Raw genomic sequence first — 17510 nt, 5'->3', positions numbered from 1 at the left:
GTTGTTGCGATTGTTTTTTTTAGAATCCTAGTAAGGCCGGTCTGACTTACTCTTACTGGTGAAGGACTGTATCAGAAAATTAGCTGATTTCTCGCATAGCCTCCGCCGCATCTGTACACCAAAGACACGTCGGTTTTCTCTCGAGCAAATCGGCTTTTTGGCTTCAAATAAGCAAACGTCAAAGATCTTTCTTATTTTTTGACGGGGCGAAACATCTTTTAACCACCGTTGATAAAAACAAGGGAATTTTGTCTCTTTACTCACCATTCTTTCTGTAGAACATAATCTCCTTCTTAAGTTCGATTTGGATCTTGAGTGCATTTTCTATGCTGATTATGTCTTCTTTGTTTGTTTCGAGTCCGTACAAGAAACTACAACCACAACTGCGTCGCATAAGTTCACTTCGAGTGAATCCAGTGAGCTCGCAAAATCCATCGCTGCAATATACTATGGGATAATTGTTCTTTTCCTGAGCGCTACCAAGGACGAAGTTGCTGTCTGGATAGATAGAATCATGCAGGAAATGCTGAGTATTATTGCTAACAATCAACTAGGCAATAAGCACTGGTTAAAAGCTTGGCGCGCGGTGATGGATTAATGTGTTTCGAGGCAGTCGTTGAAATCAATTGTGATCTCCCAAAACCGCTCCTTGGTTGAATGGAATTGGAACGCAGTACTAAAAACATTGCGAGTTTACTGTTTAGGGCTTTCATTTACTTACTTTCTCGGTCGAACTTCTGAAAGATCGTTTCTAAAAAGGTGTTCTGCGGGGCAAAACCGCGTCCACGGCGAATTGGCATTCTTTATTCTGTCGCCCTTCAAGGCCAAGTCCTGAGGCAGATATACGTAGAAAATACGAAAAACGCTGACTAGATCTGACTGTGTAATTCCTGTGGAGGCGACATATTGAGAATGGATTTAAGAAACATTATATTTATGAGCCATGTAAATACCCTTCAGTAGGCGGGAGGCAAAAATGGGCATATAAATAAACAGCGGTCATTTCGGAGGCTTGCAAACTGTAGTCCTTTCCAAATTGGCGCCAATCAGGGGCAAGCTTTCGAAGCTGTCAGTGGACCGCTTACTCAGCTCACAGTGTTACAAGAAAAATACAGCGCCTGAGTGAAATGAAATCAATCTCGCTGCTAATTGCTACTGGACGCCAATCAAACGCAAGTAACTTACTGACGCTGTCACCGTTGAGCTCTGGTTGGATAGAACACCTGCTTGCCGCACGCGCTTTTCGCGTGTTCTACCACTTAACTTTGTTGCTCAGTCCCCTGTGGAGCAGAAGTAACGTCGAGACAGAGTTCGAACGAATCTTTTTTCTTTATATAGCTGGAAGTGGCCTTCGAGACTGCAAAGACGACAACCCTGTGGATGTGAATTAATTCCCATGAGATGAACACCGGATTTTACAATCACGCATTAATGATTTTTCAGTAGCCACACTAAAACGTAGCGCTATATATGCTCTTGAAAACAACGACTTAAGCTGGTTACGAGTTTGTTTTCTTCAAATTTTCCCTTTCACTACATTAAATCTTATTTTCGTTTCTGTGCTTTTGTGTTTTCGAAGAAACAACCGCAAACTAATATTCGCCATACAGTTTAATATTACAATCCATAATGTGGGGTTTTCAATATTAAGGACAAGAACCTCGTTTTTTAATGTCAGTCATGACAAGAGAATTAAACCTGCTATTTTCGTCTTTAAGAGAAAACCTTTTTCATATTTTAGAAAAAAAAATCATCCTCATTTCTATTCAAATGATTCAATATTTAGCTTCCCATAAAAGTTTTCGGCTGGGGGATTTGTCTCTCGGCAACGAGCCACGTTTCGCCGGTTTGCATTGTAGCATTATTTCATCTAATAGTCGGGTAACAGTTTTGTTGTGAGTGGAAATGATTATTAAATGCTATTCTTTCCTCGTGATAAAATGAACTTAGATTTAGTTGGCCTCAAGGTTTTACCTACTGAAATAGGATTTCATATGTTGTACGCTGGAATCTTGCACGGAATGACCGTGAGAAATGTTTCTTAGTTCCATTGGTTCTATTATGGATGTGGCTTCCTCAACTTTATTTTCTCGTTATAAGTGTTAATATGCTCAAAATTTAGACGAACACCATGGTTTCTAATATTCTGGTTTGCGTGCCCTCTGATATGGCCACTTTCCTCTCCTGTATACTTTGATCAAAACCCTCGCGGGAAAAAAAAAAAGATCTCCGCATTGTCGTCGAAGATTAAAATCATTTTTATTGCATTCGGCTTATTCCTTTTGCACCGACCACACAGATCTCGGACATATTACTGAGCAGTTTCAACACAATCTTCGTGGACGAAGTCTTACTACGTCTACATGAGCTAGTATAAAATGCAATGTTGAGCTATGGATTATCTTTCGTCTTGAAAACTGGCAAACGATTTCTTTGCGTTTACAGTCATATTTTTCCTTCACTCCAGGCAGGTAGGCAGTAACTACCCAAAACTTCGATTGCTCTGACGTGTCCTTGATGAAACTTGTCTTTTCTCGTCCGGTCACTCATGCTTGCAAGTGAGTCGCTCTAAAAACAGACTGCCAGAACTGTTTCTATTATTTTAATGTCTCAAAGTATGATCTGGTCAACAACTTACTTGGTAATTTGCCTCTTCACTTCATTCCAAACTTAAACTCGTTCCAGATAACCATATCTAACAACGTGACTGAAATCCGTTAATTAATCTTTGCTATCGATTCGAATTCCCTGACAAATTTTCTTCTTTCTTATATCGATTTTAATTCTGTCGATTAGAGGGACTGTTTTAAATCCTAGTTAAGCAATAATCGCTGGGTTATTCAGCTTGATATCACCGTTTCAAATCCAAGTTAGGGCTTGAGAGAAAAAGGGAATTAAGACACAAAGACGTTAATCCTCCAGTAATATCAGGAGCTTACAAGCTTACAAACGAGGATAAAGTCCCCGGTGTTGTGGCTGTCCTTTGTGTAGGTATAGAAGCTCCGCATCAGCTGAATACCTGCCAAAACTTCAACCTGCTCAAACAAATAACTAACAAAGAAACAACTTCACATGTTTGAGATTCTTTTTAGCATTTTCAAACCTAGCATTATATAAAATAATCCGCCATCATACCTTATGACCTTTTATCTGGAGCTGGTTGCTGGTGTGTTTAGTTTGTTCATCTAAAATGGTTGAAAAAGTCTTAATAGCAAATCTGTTTTAGTAATTTATTGTAAATCGTGCCTTTAAAGATTCCGTTTTCATTAAAGAATTGTGAACGATCGAGGCTCCGTTAATTAAATCCACTTGTGAGATGCACCCATTTATGCTTTCTTCACGACAAAATGTTGAAAGGAAGATAGATGAGAGGTACGAAGCTTCCACCTTTCCAAACAATTGAAATATGTCTTCGAGTTTCCATGCGTCCTTTCAATTTTCATTTTCGCATTTTGAACTTTGCCATAGGTTAACTGTTTCGGGAGATTGTGTTCGTTTTTGCGGCGTTTGTTTGACATTTGTTTTAACCGTTGCGCTATTTTCAGTCTGATTACCATCAGGGAGACTTGCCTTGTCTAAATACGTTTACTGTGGAACAGATACGTCAGATACCGCGCGTGAAAAAAAATAATTAATTTATCGGGAGGAACATTTATTTGTGAAGTCATAATTATTTCTGGAAACCTCTTTGGCTTGCCCAGAGAAAAAAGTATTTGGCGAATCCTAGTTTTTCCTTTAGATAATGACATGGAAACTCATTCATTCAACCTTGCAAAACACAGTACGTTAACATACAAAATGTCCGGCTACCCATGAAAACGCTGCCTCTCTGTTCCCAGTCGTACCGCTAGACAAATATAAAAGCCAAAAATTGACCTTAAAACGACATTGAAATAAAAGCTATATTCAAACTACTATTTGGGTGGAAACTTCTGTATATAATTTTTTTTCAAATTAAAGGCGGACCGATTTTGGTACGTGTATAGAATATTAAACTTCAAGAAACCCTCTTGTCAGCCTTGTCCGTCTTAGTTGAGTCACATTTTGCATGCATGTAAATATGGGGGACAGTTTGACGACATCTCCATTGTGTTGTTTAAGATGCTATCAAAACCACGCCGAATTAGGAAATTATGTATCCTTGAACTCGTTGTATATGAATCTATTTAATTTCGCATTGAACTACACAATTACCCTAAGACTGGTGAGGTCGCACTAAATTGTTGTGAATGTTATGGCAGAATTCCCCTTTGGAGAGAACCTTGTTTCTTTTCATAAAAGATTAAATCCATCAATCCAATCTCGGCATAACCCTTTAAGAAGGATATGAATACAAGTTTGACTTTCTTGAATACTTCGTGGGTATCCATACAGTCACACTCCATATTCGTGGAGCTTTCATTTTTACATCGTCAGCTGTTTAACATCGGTAACATATGGCGATGGTTTTGAGGCCAACTAGACGCATATCTGCGTGAACTCGGGCTTTCCTGAAATACAAATACAAAAATAAAATAAATACAAATATAAAAATAATACAGTAGAGAAACTATGTGGTTTGAGCGTATTAGACACCATATTCGTGCTTACTTTCAACAACGCCATTTTCGTTCAATGCCGCCTGTGCACATTGGCTTAAACTTCGTGCATGCGCTATCAATTATGTATCAGCCAATGCACAACCATGCCACGCACGACATCGCGGCAAAATGAATGCGCATGCTCGACCCACGCGGGAATCCTTTCCACGCTTGAGGGACTGGTACCAAGCAAATTTGCCATGGAAACAACGACGCGGCAAAATGGCGGCAATTTAAATTCCCAGCGCTTGTTTTCATTTTGCGATGATAAGGTCAAGACTACGAGGATAAGGTTTTCTTTTTGAAGAGAGCTCTCTGAAAGACTAATCGGCCGTGTGTCTTTTCAAACAAAAGAAATTTAGTTGCTAACAATGTGAATCTTTAGCTTGCATTCGAGGGCTCGAGCAAAGCATAAAGTTCGTAATGGTGTTAGTCGCAATGGTCTCTGTGTTGGTAAACTTCTTGTGTGGGGGGGGGGGGGACTGTGCTCTGAGAGGGAAAACGCTTGGTAAACATTTTGGCAAGGGCAGAAAGATAATTCTTAGTGCGAAGATGTCTTGTGTTGCTTCTGTTGGACGAGGGAATTGTGTGCTTGTTCATTGGAATCATTTGAAAGCGAGAAATAAGTTCTGTTTTTTCCCACTTCCCACTCATTCGGCAAGGATAAGTCACTTGCCTGCCCTCCATTCTCACATTTTACAACTCTAGTTACTTTTGCAAGAGCGAGGCAATAAAATAAAGAATATAAGTCTTAATTTTAAGAAATAATCGCAAAAATGGTTTGAAACGAAGTATAAATTTGACTTCGATGCTACTTGATGTTTCCCTTTTACTTGGCGTTTGGTAGTGGTCCATCGTCGGGAATATTTTTTCAGCATTTTCCAGCAGCTGTTACACCACATTTTTTTTCCTGGCTGGTAAGTGGAATTTATTTTCCAACTTCGGCCATCACCTTGTAGAGCCTTGCTGGGATGAGGGTGTGGAGACGTAAGAATCATGATCATGAAACAAACAAAAAATTCACCTGCATGCATGAAACCTGCGTGTGATTGGAAAATACTCATTGAACTTTTGCATGCATCACGCCAGAAAAAATCTAGCCTAAATTTTGCACTACGTGTAAAGATACCGAAAGAGAAATGTAATCATGCATCGAGCAAGATTAGAGGCATTCTGCTTCATACTCTAAGATTTTATTCTGCTCAACTGATTTAGTTTCACTACCCAATGATAGACCCACGATGGACTCAAAGATAACAGCCTGACTCTGTCTGGTTCATCTTCATCAACCACAACAACTAATGTATTGGTATGTGTTACCACAAAACACAATATACAGTACCTCACTGAAGTCTCTAATTTTATTGTTGTATGTACTGTATATTTATTATGGGCACTATTACAAGTAGAAGCATTCTCAGAAGTTAATATCAAACCCGTTCTCAGCAAGAGAAAGACTAGAATAACACACAGCTGTATTAATGAATATAAGTCAGTTTACTTGAATAAAAAACGAAATTATATTTGCTTGGTGCTTTTTCTATCAAACATTGAACAAGGAGGGTGTGGCAAGTAAATAATTACAATAATTATTACATTGATAGCCCTGTACCATCCAAAGGAGATGAGTATCTTTTAGGGGAGTAGGGAAGGCGTAGTGATTATAGCACTTGCCACCCACCATTGTGGCCCGGGTTTGATTCTGGACACATGTGGGTTAAGTTTGTTGTTGGGTCTTTTGCTCTGCTCCTAGAGGTTTTCTGTGGGTTTTCCACGTTACTCAAAACCAACATTTCTAAATTCCAATTCGATCGGATGCAGTACCTCGTTTCCTGGGGAAATATCAAAGTCACTATTATCCTTATTAGAAAGTTCTGCTAGACCCATTCCCCTAATCTGTTTGAAATTCTACAACATTCAATAACTCGAGTGGATGGACGTGCCATCAGCAAGAACAACACTGCGTTACAAGAACAGCGAATAGTTGGACTCCTTCACATCTTGAGCTACTTTCGGTAATAAATAGTTTTAGAGTTGATCTTGTATCTCAAAAGTTACAGTGATGTACAATCATTAAGTGAACAATCATCTTGTATTAATCATTGACATACTCACATCTGTGACGTTCGATTTACAGTAATACTGTTGTCATCATGCCGGATCTCACGCAAGAAAAAAATGAGAGATGAAGAACAACACTGGCTTTTTCTCATCACAAAACCAATAAAATATTCAACGCTGAATTCCTCATCACAATCTCCGAAAACAACCAGGAATGTTGCTTGCCAGGCTTGGTTTGACCAGATCAGCACACACAGCAGGAGGAGTTTTAGGCTTCAGCACTGGAATCAGAATATATGACATGTTTAAGAAACAACAGGCAACTGATCAAATAAAACAATAATATTATTGACATTTCCTCGTTTTCAAGAAAACATGTCACTTAAGATACTTGCAAAAACATGGAAATCTTTGCCCAATTTTGTAGAGATCCATTTCTAGAAGTACTAAACAATTTAAGTGACTCCTTTAATGAGAGGTATTTGTTTAACAATGCAAATAAAAACAGTTTCTCACATGTTAAAAGTAATGACAGTCAAAATGACAGCGAGCCAGATATCAACACTTTCCATAAGATTCCGTCAGGTCAGATGACTGGGACAATCATCAACAGAGATATCAATTAAAATTAATCATACTACAACCTTAGTGTGTCCTGCAAAGCAAGACAGAGCTGGAAAAGAGAGAGCATCACCATCTACCAGACAAACCATTGCTCCTGCTGTGGACATCCAGGTCACAGAAAAATCCATGGCTCCCGTATCACATGTCAGAGGTTAAAAGTTCTGTTGTAGCAAACCCTCAACGTTTTTAGAGGAATTGCCCTTAAGTGAAAAACAATAAACGAACCTTGTTGTTAGTTTAAAATTCCAAAACCTATTTTACAGACAAATGTAAAGAAGCATCTGAAAAGGAAGATGAAAGATCATGAAACTGAAAAGGTCGGCTTTTTCGAGAAAAATAAGAAATTTCCTTTACAGGGAGGCACGCGCGAGGGACTGGTACCAATCAATTTGCCATGGAAACAACGACCGGAAAAATGGCGGCAATTTAAATTCCCAGCGCTTGTTTTCATTTTGCGAAATGTGAAAAGGCATCTGAAAGGAAGATCGAAGATCATGAAACTGAAGAGGTCGGCTTTTTCGAGGGAAAAAAGAAATTTCCTTTACAGCGAGGCGAATAGGTGCAAGCCAAGACCCAGGAAAGAATGCTTTGCCTGGTTCAAAGCTGGAAAGCAGTGCCAACACACAAGGAACCAGAGCAAATGGCGGTGAATGTGTACTGACTTTGGCGACTATGTAGAAAAGCACAAGAGAGCTTGTTTCGTTTTCTAACAGGGTGTGATACTAGGCTGGCAGACATAAGGCGGCACTTGAAATAAAATTTGTTCAGTTTTTGTTGAGTCATTCCTGCCTTGGCCACGTAACCCACGCCTCTCTATAAAAATATCATTGAGATGTCGCAATTATAGCGAACAGAGAAGACGTAAGTGTTGTAGACAAAGTCTTCGAGACCGCGTTTGTGCGTAAAATAGTCTGGCGTTAGATAGAGTAAAATTCATTAACTTTCACTCTCAGGGTCGATGACTTAAATAGCTTTTCCTTCTACCTCAACGAACGATAACCATGTTTTGTTTCCACTGTAAGTCTACCGTTGCTGAAGGTTCCAATTACTGCTCCAGCTGTGGACAATTTTGAATTTCACCTTAAAAGAAAATACAGTATCAAAATGGCTAGGGAAAACTTTCCTAGGGCGTTTGTACGGAGCACATTACGTGCCATTAAAATACTCTTTTAATTTCAAAAGTCCTCCGAAGTTTTGCCTGCGCTTTGACTTTTTTCAGCATCCTCACTTTTTCCCCGACTTTTTTCCCAACTTTTTTCCTGATTTTTTTCGCGACTTTTTTATCGACTTTTTTCGGAAGGCCGCTGACCCCCTAACTACCTAGGTGTCTTCAAAACAAAGACCCTAAAACTCGAAAACGAAGAACGTAACCCAAAACCCTCAATTTGGCTAACCCTTGCCCTAACCTAGGCCTAAAGTTGGGTTTTAGGCCTAGGGTTAGCCAAATTGAGGGTTTTGGGTTACTTTCTTCGTTTTCGAGTCTAGGGTCTTCGGGATCTTTGTTTTCAAGACACCAAGGTCGGTAGGGGTCAGCGGCCTTCCGAAAAAAGTCGGGAAAAAACATAGAACGCAGGGAAAACTTCGGAGGAGATTTGAAATTGATTGAGTAATTTTATGGCCCTTAATGGGCTTCGTACGTTACAGGTGTAAATGGGTTTTAATTCAGCCAAAAACAACGTATCCATTAATGGTGCGGAATTCGCAGTGATTTGTAATTTGCTGTGAGTGATTTCAATTTGCTGTGAGTAATTTGTATTTGCTGTGAATGATTTGAATTTGCAGTGAGTGATTTGTAATTTGCTGTGAGTGTAGTGTTTAGCTTAAGAGACATTTTGGTGATTACTACATGATGTATTGCGAGTGAAGAAGCATGGCTTGTTTGAGAATTAAAGTGTGTTGTACTTAACACTGATGAATCTGTTTATATCTCGGCCATCACTACATTTGGCGACGAGGACGGTGATACGTGGAGTACTTAAGTGGTTACGGATTAAATTTTGCGCGGCTATTTCGTCTAAACAATCGGAATGTCAGCGCCTGGAGAGCAAGCGAGTGGCTCGACCACATCAACGACTCCCATCGATCCTGGCGGAGCGACCGTGAAACAAGTGTTAGATATCCAAGGCCTACCTCACTTCGACCCAAAGGGAGAGCCAAATTCACTTTCTGTTCGATGGAAACGATGGAAACGTGCCTTTAACCTTTATGTGACCTCGAAAGGAGTAACCAATGAAGGTCAGAAAATAGCATTGCTATTACATTCGGGAGGTATGAGATTTACTACACTTTAGTACCTGAGGATAACAAAACTACATTTAACGATTGTCTAGCAGCTCTGGATAACTATTTGACGCCAAAAGTCAACGTCCCATTTGAGCGACACGTATTTCGCCAGATGCAACAGACAGAGGGAGAAACTATCGATCAGTTTGTTTGCCGACTACATCAGAAAGCCATATCTTGTGATTTTGCTAATGTGGATGAAGCCATCCGAGACCAGATCATTGAAAAATGCAAAGATTCAAGACTTCGTCGAAAATTTCTCGAGAAAGCGAGTGATGCAACCTTGACTGTGCTACAAGAAACTGCACGCGTCCACGAGGCGGTCAATACTCAAATGCAGTCCATGGGAGGTCTTGAGCGAGTTAACAGAATCAGTCAAAAAGATCATCAAAGGAAAGAAAAGGAGAGGGCAGCAAAGAAATTTGGAAAAGAAAAGAAGGTTTTGAAAGAAAGGAAATGCACCCGTTGCGGCAGAACTGGTCATTCGGAACGAGACAGGAGTTGTCCAGCACTCGGAAAAGCCTGTAACAAGTGTGGTCTCCTTGGTCATTTCGCAGCCTGTTGCCGAGCTAAAGTGGAAAAGAAACGTCCAAGTGAAAAACAGCGTTCAGATGGTGCTAATCAAATTTCAGAGGAGCCAGAAGAAGAATATTATGCTTTTGTTGTGAAATGTGGTGGTGACTTAAGTGGAGTTGCTGATTTGTGCATTGGGGGTGTGCAGCTTAAGAATGTCCTCATTGACTCAGGAGCGTCATGCAATATTGTGGATCGTGACACGTGGGAAAGTTTAAAACAAGAAGGTGTGAAATGCAGATCCCAAAGGTGCGAAAGGAAGCTGTTTGCTTACGGGCAAAGTGAACCCATTGAGCTAGTTGGAACATTTGAGAGTGCAGTTTATTGTGAGGCGTCTGGAGAATGGTGTGTAGCCGAGTTTACCGTTGTGGAAAGTCATGGCAGAGCTTTGCTTGGAAGGGATACGGCAGAGAAATTGAACGTGCTAAGAGTTGGGCCTCCTAACTCCCCCCAAGCATACTCTATTACAAGTGAAGGGACATCTGTGGACATTGTTAAGAACTTTCCTGATATTTTCACGGGAGTGGGTAAATTGAAAGATTACCAGCTGAAATTGCATGTGAACAAAGATGTAAAACCTGTTGCACAACCTGTCAGAAGATTATCATTTGGTCTAAGAGAGAAAGTCGACAAGAAATTAGATGAATTACTGAAGGAAGACATAATCGAAGAAGTACCCAGCGGCCCTACAGAATGGGTTTCACCTCTTGTGGTTGTCCCGAAACCGGATGGGGATATTCGCATCTGTGTCGAGATGAGAAGAGCTAATGAAGCAATTGAAAGGGAAAGGCACCTTATTCCTACCATCGAGGAAGTCCTGCACGATTTAAATGGGTCTACTGTTTTCAGTAAATTGGACTTGAAATGGGGCTTCCATCAAGTAGAGCTCGATACAGAATCACGTCTCATTACTACCTTCATAACACACAGGGGTCTTTTTTCGTTACAAGAGGTTAATGTTTGGAATAACCTCAGCTCCAGAGAAATATCAGAAGATTGTTAAGGATGCTCTGATTTGTTGCAAAGGAGTTAAAAATATTGCTGATGACTTAATCATTCACGGATGTGGAATCCAGGAACATGATGAGAATCTGCTAGCTGTTCTGCGCCGGCTCAGAAAGTGTGGATTGACCTTGAATGAGAAGAAGTGCCAGTTCAGACTTCCAAAATTAACATTCTTTGGACATGACTTGAGCAAACAAGGAATTTCACCAAGTGAAGACAAAGTGTCTGCAATTCAAAATGCCAAGCCACCACAGAATACCGCAGAAGTCAGATCGTTTTTAGGGCTAGTACAATACTGCCAGACTACGCCCAGGTCGCCGAACCGCTCAGAATCCTTACAAGAAGGGATCAACATTTCATGTGGGGAGACGCCCAAGAAAAATCCTTCCAGAAGTTGAAAGATCTGCTAACCCAAGCAGATACACTCGCCTACTTCAAGAACGAATGCAGAACGCGAATAGTAGCCGATGCGGGTCCCACAGGTATTGGAGCTGTTCTCACTCAGCTACAAGATGGCATGTGGAGGATGATCTCCTATGCATCGCGAAATCTTACCGACGTGGGAAGGCGCTATTCCCAGACAGAAAAGGAATGTCTTGCGTTGGTATGGGCTTGCGAGAGGTTCAAGCTGTATGTTTATGGTCGAGAATTTGAGCTAGAGACCGATCATAAACCTCTAAAGCACATCTATAACACGTCCTCTAAGCCGTCTAGAGCGATGGGTCCTTCGCTTGCAGGGATACAATTTCAAAGTGATTTACCGTCCTGGTAAGACCAACATCGCTGACGCCCTTTCAAGGCTGAATTCTATGGATCAGAAAGATCCCAGTGGCGAGGGAGCTGACTTTGTTAGAGTTATTGTACAAGAAAGTACGCCAATGGCTATGACTGCATGAGAAGTTGAAAGAGAATCAGAAAAAGATCCTGAACTGTGTAGTATTAGATACTACATACAAAGTGGTGACTGGTCTCAATGCAAAATGCCTCATTACCTGAGTGTGAAGAATGAACTTTGCACAATAGGGAAGTTAGTCATGCGCGGAACAAGGATCGTCATCCCTCAGAGTCTCAGAAGTGAAGTACTGCGTTTAGCACATGAGGGGCATCAAGGTATTATGAAGATGAAAACCCAGTTGAGAACGAAAGTTTGGTGGCCCAAAATAGACTTTGATGCGGAGAAAGTTTGCAGAAGCTGCCCGGGATGCCAAGTAGTGGGAGAATTTTGTCCACCTGAACCAATGCAGCGCGTAGAACCACCGTCCGGACCATGGCAAGATGTATTTATCGATGTCTTAGGTCCATTTCCTTCTGGAGAAAACCTACTTGTAGTAGTGGATTACTACAGCCGTTTCTTTGAAGTACTTGTCATGCGCACAACCACCTCTCAAAAGATGATTGAAGCGCTAACGCCCATATTTACACGGTATGGCTACCCATTCAGTCTTAAGTCGGACAATGCTCCTCAATTTGTATCCGAAGAATTTGAAGCTTTTCTAACTGACCATGGGATTGAACATCGAAAATCCCCACCCCTCTGGCCCCAAGCAAATGGGGAAGTAGAGCGCCAGAACCGAACATTGTTGAAGTCACTCAAAATAGCTGAAGTAGAAGGAAAAAAGTGGAAACAAGAATTGAACAAATTCCTGTTAGCATACAGAACAACCCCCCACAGCAGTACAGGAGCAACCCCAGCATTTCTAATGTTTGGAAGAGAACCTAAAACCAAGTTACCGGAACTACGTCCCAATAAGAGTGTTCTGGATGAAGGCATTAGAGATCGCGACTGGAATCAGAAGCTTGCAGGCAAACTGTATGCTGACAAACGGCGACACGCTCTTGATAACTCTCTCACTCCTGGAGATAAAGTCCTTGTCATAAGAACAGCAAGTCATCCGGAAAGTTAACTCTCAACTTTGACACCGAGCCTTACACTGTTCAGACAAAAGAGGGACCAGAACTAACCTTGAAATCAGCCGAAGGTGTAGTACACCGGAGAAATAGTTCATTTGTTAAACCTTATAAAACCCCAGAGAAGCCGGAGGACTTTGTGAGAGCTGAAACCCCAGCGAGTCTGGTGATTTCACCCCTGCCTGAAGGTACCTCAGAAACATCAGCAACCACAGAGCCACGGAGAAGGCCAAACCGAACTATACGGATGCCAGCCAAGTTTAAAGATTTTGTTCTGGAAAAGTGAATAGTTTTAAAAGACTGTTGAGACTGTTAGGAAAAAGAGTTTTGCGATTGTTGAGATTGTTTATGAATCTCGGGACAATAGACTGTGTTAAGCACTTTGAACATTTTTATTGTTTGTTATAAGTTGAGTTCTGTTTTCACTAAGGAAGGGAATGTAGTGTTTAGCTTAAGAGACATTTTGGTGATTACTACATAATGGATTGCGAGTGAAGAAGCATGGCGTGTTTGAGAATTAAAGTGTGTTGTACTTAACACTGACGAATCTGTTTATATCTCGGCCATCACTACAGTGAGTGATTTGAAAATGCTGTGAGTGATTTGAATTTGCTGTGAACATTTGGTTTTGATGTAACCATTGTGGGCCACCGAACAATAGCATCAAACTATAGACGACTGAATAACTTGTCTGCTTCTCCCGCTGTGGAAAGTCTTTATGAGGCTAAATTTGATGGGATATTCAAGCACTTGGAAAGATCTAGCCTGCTATCTCCGGAATAATACAAAACGACTTCCTTTAAGGTGCAATACCACTTCTCAGGCATGCAATTCCAGGTATCATGGGTGACAAATTACTTTTTAATTTAGGCGCAAAATTTCAGCGTTAATTCATAATTTCACATGTGAAATTACAAAATTGCCTTGGTAACATCTCTTGTATCTCGATCAGAGCCAAGATGGCGTCTAGATTTAAGACAGTAACCATTGAAGAAGTTACGAAATTAAAAGAAGCGGCAGAAAATTTAAATACGTTTAAGAGCACAATTAACTGGGTGAGAGTTTTTGAGAAGTGGTGTGACGAAAATAGCCTTGAGAAAAACCTGGAGATGATTCTTCCCGAGCAGTCGGATAAAGTTCGAGCGATTTTACAATTACGGTTGTGAGCGTAATTTGTCACCCACGACATTAAAAGGTAATCAAATGGTTTTCTCGTGAAATTAGGAAATAATTTCACTTGCGTTTTGTCAAAATTCTGATAATTTCCCTCGCCTAAAGGCTCAGGAAGTGATCAGAATTATGACAAAACGCGCGTGAAATTATTTCCTAATTTCACTCGTCGCCATTTGATTACACATGCTAATACTCTCGGCTTGTCAGCCAATCACAATGCGAGTTTTTACTCCGACTTAAGCGATTCGGCTATATCGAAATTCATCTGACTCTTGAGTTTCACGTTTCATTCGTTAACAAATCATTGTGCTTGACCGGGAAAACTGCAGGTGTTTTTCTAAGAAAAAAAATCAACAAGTATGTTATTCGGCAACAATAGCAGGTGTAAAAAGGATGAGAGAAATTCCAGGACAGCATCTCAACACTCCACCTTGATGTAGAAAGCTAACAACGTTATCAAAGGTTATCTGTGGTAAGTCTAGAGGGGTTCTTTCTAACTGTGTACACTTTTTGTGAAATTAGAAAAAGCGTCGCAGCCGCAGTCGTGATAATCATTGACAATATTCGTGTTTACATTGCTGGTGATTAAAGCGGCCGGCAATAAACGCAGATAAATCTTGCTGTCTCGTAAAAAACGGGTTTTGAATCGACACTGTATCTTAGCTTTTATAAAATAGAACGCCCATAATTGTGTGTTTTCAAGTTACAAGCAAAGTAATTAGTTGAGATAGATTCGTTTGTTTTTAAAATGCCGAAAGTCAAAACAGGATGTGTTCAGCTTCCCTTGAAGAAAATGGTTTCATCTGCCTTAAATAAATAGATGTTAGATTAGATGAAACGTTTTGAAACTGTTCTTTTACGGGTTCGTTACTAGTTTTATTTTTTTTCAGTAACGTTAATAATGTTTGACTTCTTTTTTTTTTTCTATGAAGGAGTTCATGTTCTCCAACAGTAACCTCATAGGTTTAACCAACATCACAGCCATGCTTGTTCCGCAGCCGAAATTTCTCATGACACAACCTCCTTCCACGCCGTCACCCTATCAGCCATTTCCGTTAACAGATCTTGGGCATCTATTCCAGTATTTCTTGGTTTTCAGTAGGGAAGGTTAAATAGCGATATGCATTTCGTTTAATTTAATTCTTCCTTGAACCGGTAAATCGAACTTCTGACTTGTAGTTCCAATGAATTATTTGGCGTTCTTCGGGCGGTGCATTTTTTGTATTCCTATTCCTATTAACTAAGGCAAAATAATGGCATAATTATAGAGGTTTTCCGAAAGAACGGGTATGAATAAGATTTGTTCGGGACTACATCAGCCTCGAATAGTTTACTGACAAGCAATCGATGTTTCGATGAAACATATTCTAACCGGGGCAATTTGCAAAACCGGTTTGGTATAGTTGGAATGTCAAATTCTATGGAGAATTCTCTCCGGCTGGATTAATGAGGTTTTAAAAATTACTGAGTAACTGAATGTTGACATTGGTTTGTGCTTTAGTGACTTTTAAACGCACTTCCATAATAAATGTTATTCCATGAAGATTCCAACGTGTTAAGTATTAGAAATGTAAACGTCTGACTAGGTTTGGGTCGTAAAGAAAAACAAGGTCATTAAAAATCTTGTGGGGTTAATAAGAGGCGTATCGAAGACTTGATCTTTTTCAGGAGAGAGATTTCCTAAATCAGTCAAGAGGGACACTCTTATTTTCTGGCGTTTAGTTTTGGAAGGCTGTACGAAACTCATTAAATATTAAACAAAGCGTTAATTGAAAATTGGTATATTAGCATATATTTTGGAAGCTCTAACTTTGCAAGAGTGTTTAGTATTTATTATTAGTATTGCTCTAGTATGATTACATATGTGATTATTAAGCTAAGTGAAGTTAACAGTCTTGAAGCAACTTGAGTCACTTGATGGGCATCACTGGGTTATTCCTCTAAGCTTTTACGCAATTGTGCCGTAGACATTGCACCATCTCTGTGCCAACTATTCAATTTGTCTCTGGAGTAAGGATCCTTTCCTCAGAAGTGGAAAGATGCCAATCTTGTTCCGATCCATGAGTGCGATTCCAAGACAGCTGTTAGTAGCTATAGAGGTATTTAAATTCTTGATGAACTTTCTAAGATCTTAGAACGGCTTGTTTATAATGAAATTTTTGGGGCCATATTCTCAAACCCTGTGCATTGGCAACATGTTTTTCTGCCAGGAAAATCCACGGTTACCCAGTTGATTCAGGTCGTTCATAAATTTGCCAAAGCTCTCGAGCTAAGGCAACAAGCTGATGTCATTTATCTTGACTTTTCTAAGGCCTTCGATCGGGTTCCTCATGAGAAGCTTTTATGTAAGCTTAAATATGCTGTTGCATCATAGGACAGTTGTCCTGTTTTAGGTCTTATTTAACAGGCAGGAGACATAGAGTTGTTGTTAATAACGAAGGGTGTGATTTCCGTCCCGTGACATCTGGGGTCCCCCGGGGATAAATTTTAGGGCCTCTTCTCTTCTTAATTTTCATTAATGACATGCCTAGCGTGGTTTCTAGGGAAACATATTTGCCTCTTTTCGCTGACGTCTCTAAATGGTTTCGCGTAGTGTTAGGTCAGGATGATGGTGACAGGTTACAAGAAGACATGAATAATTTATTTGACTGGTCTTGCACTTGGGGAATGGAATTTAATGTTTTGAAATGCAAGGTTTTGAGGATGACTCGTATTAAATCAGTGATTGAAAGGGACTATTTTCTCGGTGGAACTAAGCTAGAGCGTGTAAATGTTGAGGAAGACCTGGGTGTGTTAATTAGTCATGATCTGAGTTGGACTGAACAATCATGTAGATTTCATTGCTTCTAAAGCACAAAGGATGCTGAACTTACTTTATCGAACATGCAGTGATATAACTTACATCAAAACTAAGAAATTGTTATAGATCAGATTTCTATTGGATTATGCTAGTATAGTATAGTCCCCTCATACTAAAAGTAATAGTATTAAATTAGAAATTCAGCGAAATTCAGCTCTAAGAAAATGAACGCTTACGAAAACTAAACTTACTGCCATTAAGCAATAGAGCACGTTTTACGTGTTTCCATAACCTCATCTAAACACGAGTGGGAATTGGGAGAATTCGAGACAGTTATGCAAACCCCATACGCAGTCGACACTTCCGAACCACTTCCTTCTGCTCTTCCGAAAAGCTGTGTATCAATATCTCTTTACTTTTGCATCAATAGTTGTTTTGTATAAAGCAGGTTAGCAAAATCTGTCTACCTTGCTTTAGTTCGCATTGTTGAGCGTTAAAAACAG

General features: G+C 40.1%; 2 protein-coding genes across 8 annotated transcripts in view; one reads left to right on the top strand and one right to left on the bottom strand.

Annotated features, from left to right (window-relative positions):
* LOC137984784 (potassium voltage-gated channel subfamily H member 8-like) overlaps positions 1-4621 on the bottom strand; it is a 29403-nt gene extending 24782 nt beyond the window's left edge. Inside the window, exons 1-5 of one of the 7 annotated variants that reach the window (XM_068832063.1) lie at positions 4591-4621; positions 3136-4490; positions 1186-1374; positions 722-890; positions 265-498 (exon numbers count right to left, since the gene is read on the bottom strand). In XM_068832063.1, the coding sequence (XP_068688164.1) occupies positions 265-498; positions 722-800 (313 nt within the window). In that variant the 5' untranslated portion in view covers positions 801-890; positions 1186-1374; positions 3136-4490; positions 4591-4621. Of the gene's footprint in view, positions 1-264; positions 499-721; positions 4491-4590 lie in introns of all 7 variants that reach the window. The other 6 variants (XM_068832064.1, XM_068832059.1, XM_068832060.1 and 3 more) reach the window with 6 other exon arrangements.
* An 11603-nt stretch (positions 4622-16224) lies between these two features.
* Positions 16225-17510, top strand: part of LOC137984479 (uncharacterized) — a 40132-nt gene continuing 38846 nt past the window's right edge. The window contains exon 1 of the mRNA XM_068831650.1: positions 16225-16306. Within this exon, the coding sequence (XP_068687751.1) occupies positions 16247-16306 (60 nt within the window). The 5' untranslated portion in view covers positions 16225-16246. The remainder of the gene's footprint in view (positions 16307-17510) is intronic.

The sequence above is a fragment of the Montipora foliosa genome, chromosome 14 (genome assembly GCF_036669935.1).
Source record: "Montipora foliosa isolate CH-2021 chromosome 14, ASM3666993v2, whole genome shotgun sequence".
In the NCBI taxonomy this organism is placed as follows: Eukaryota; Metazoa; Cnidaria; class Anthozoa; order Scleractinia; family Acroporidae; genus Montipora; species Montipora foliosa.
Note: the sequence above shows the minus strand (reverse complement) of the source record. Positions and strands in the feature narration are given on the sequence as shown.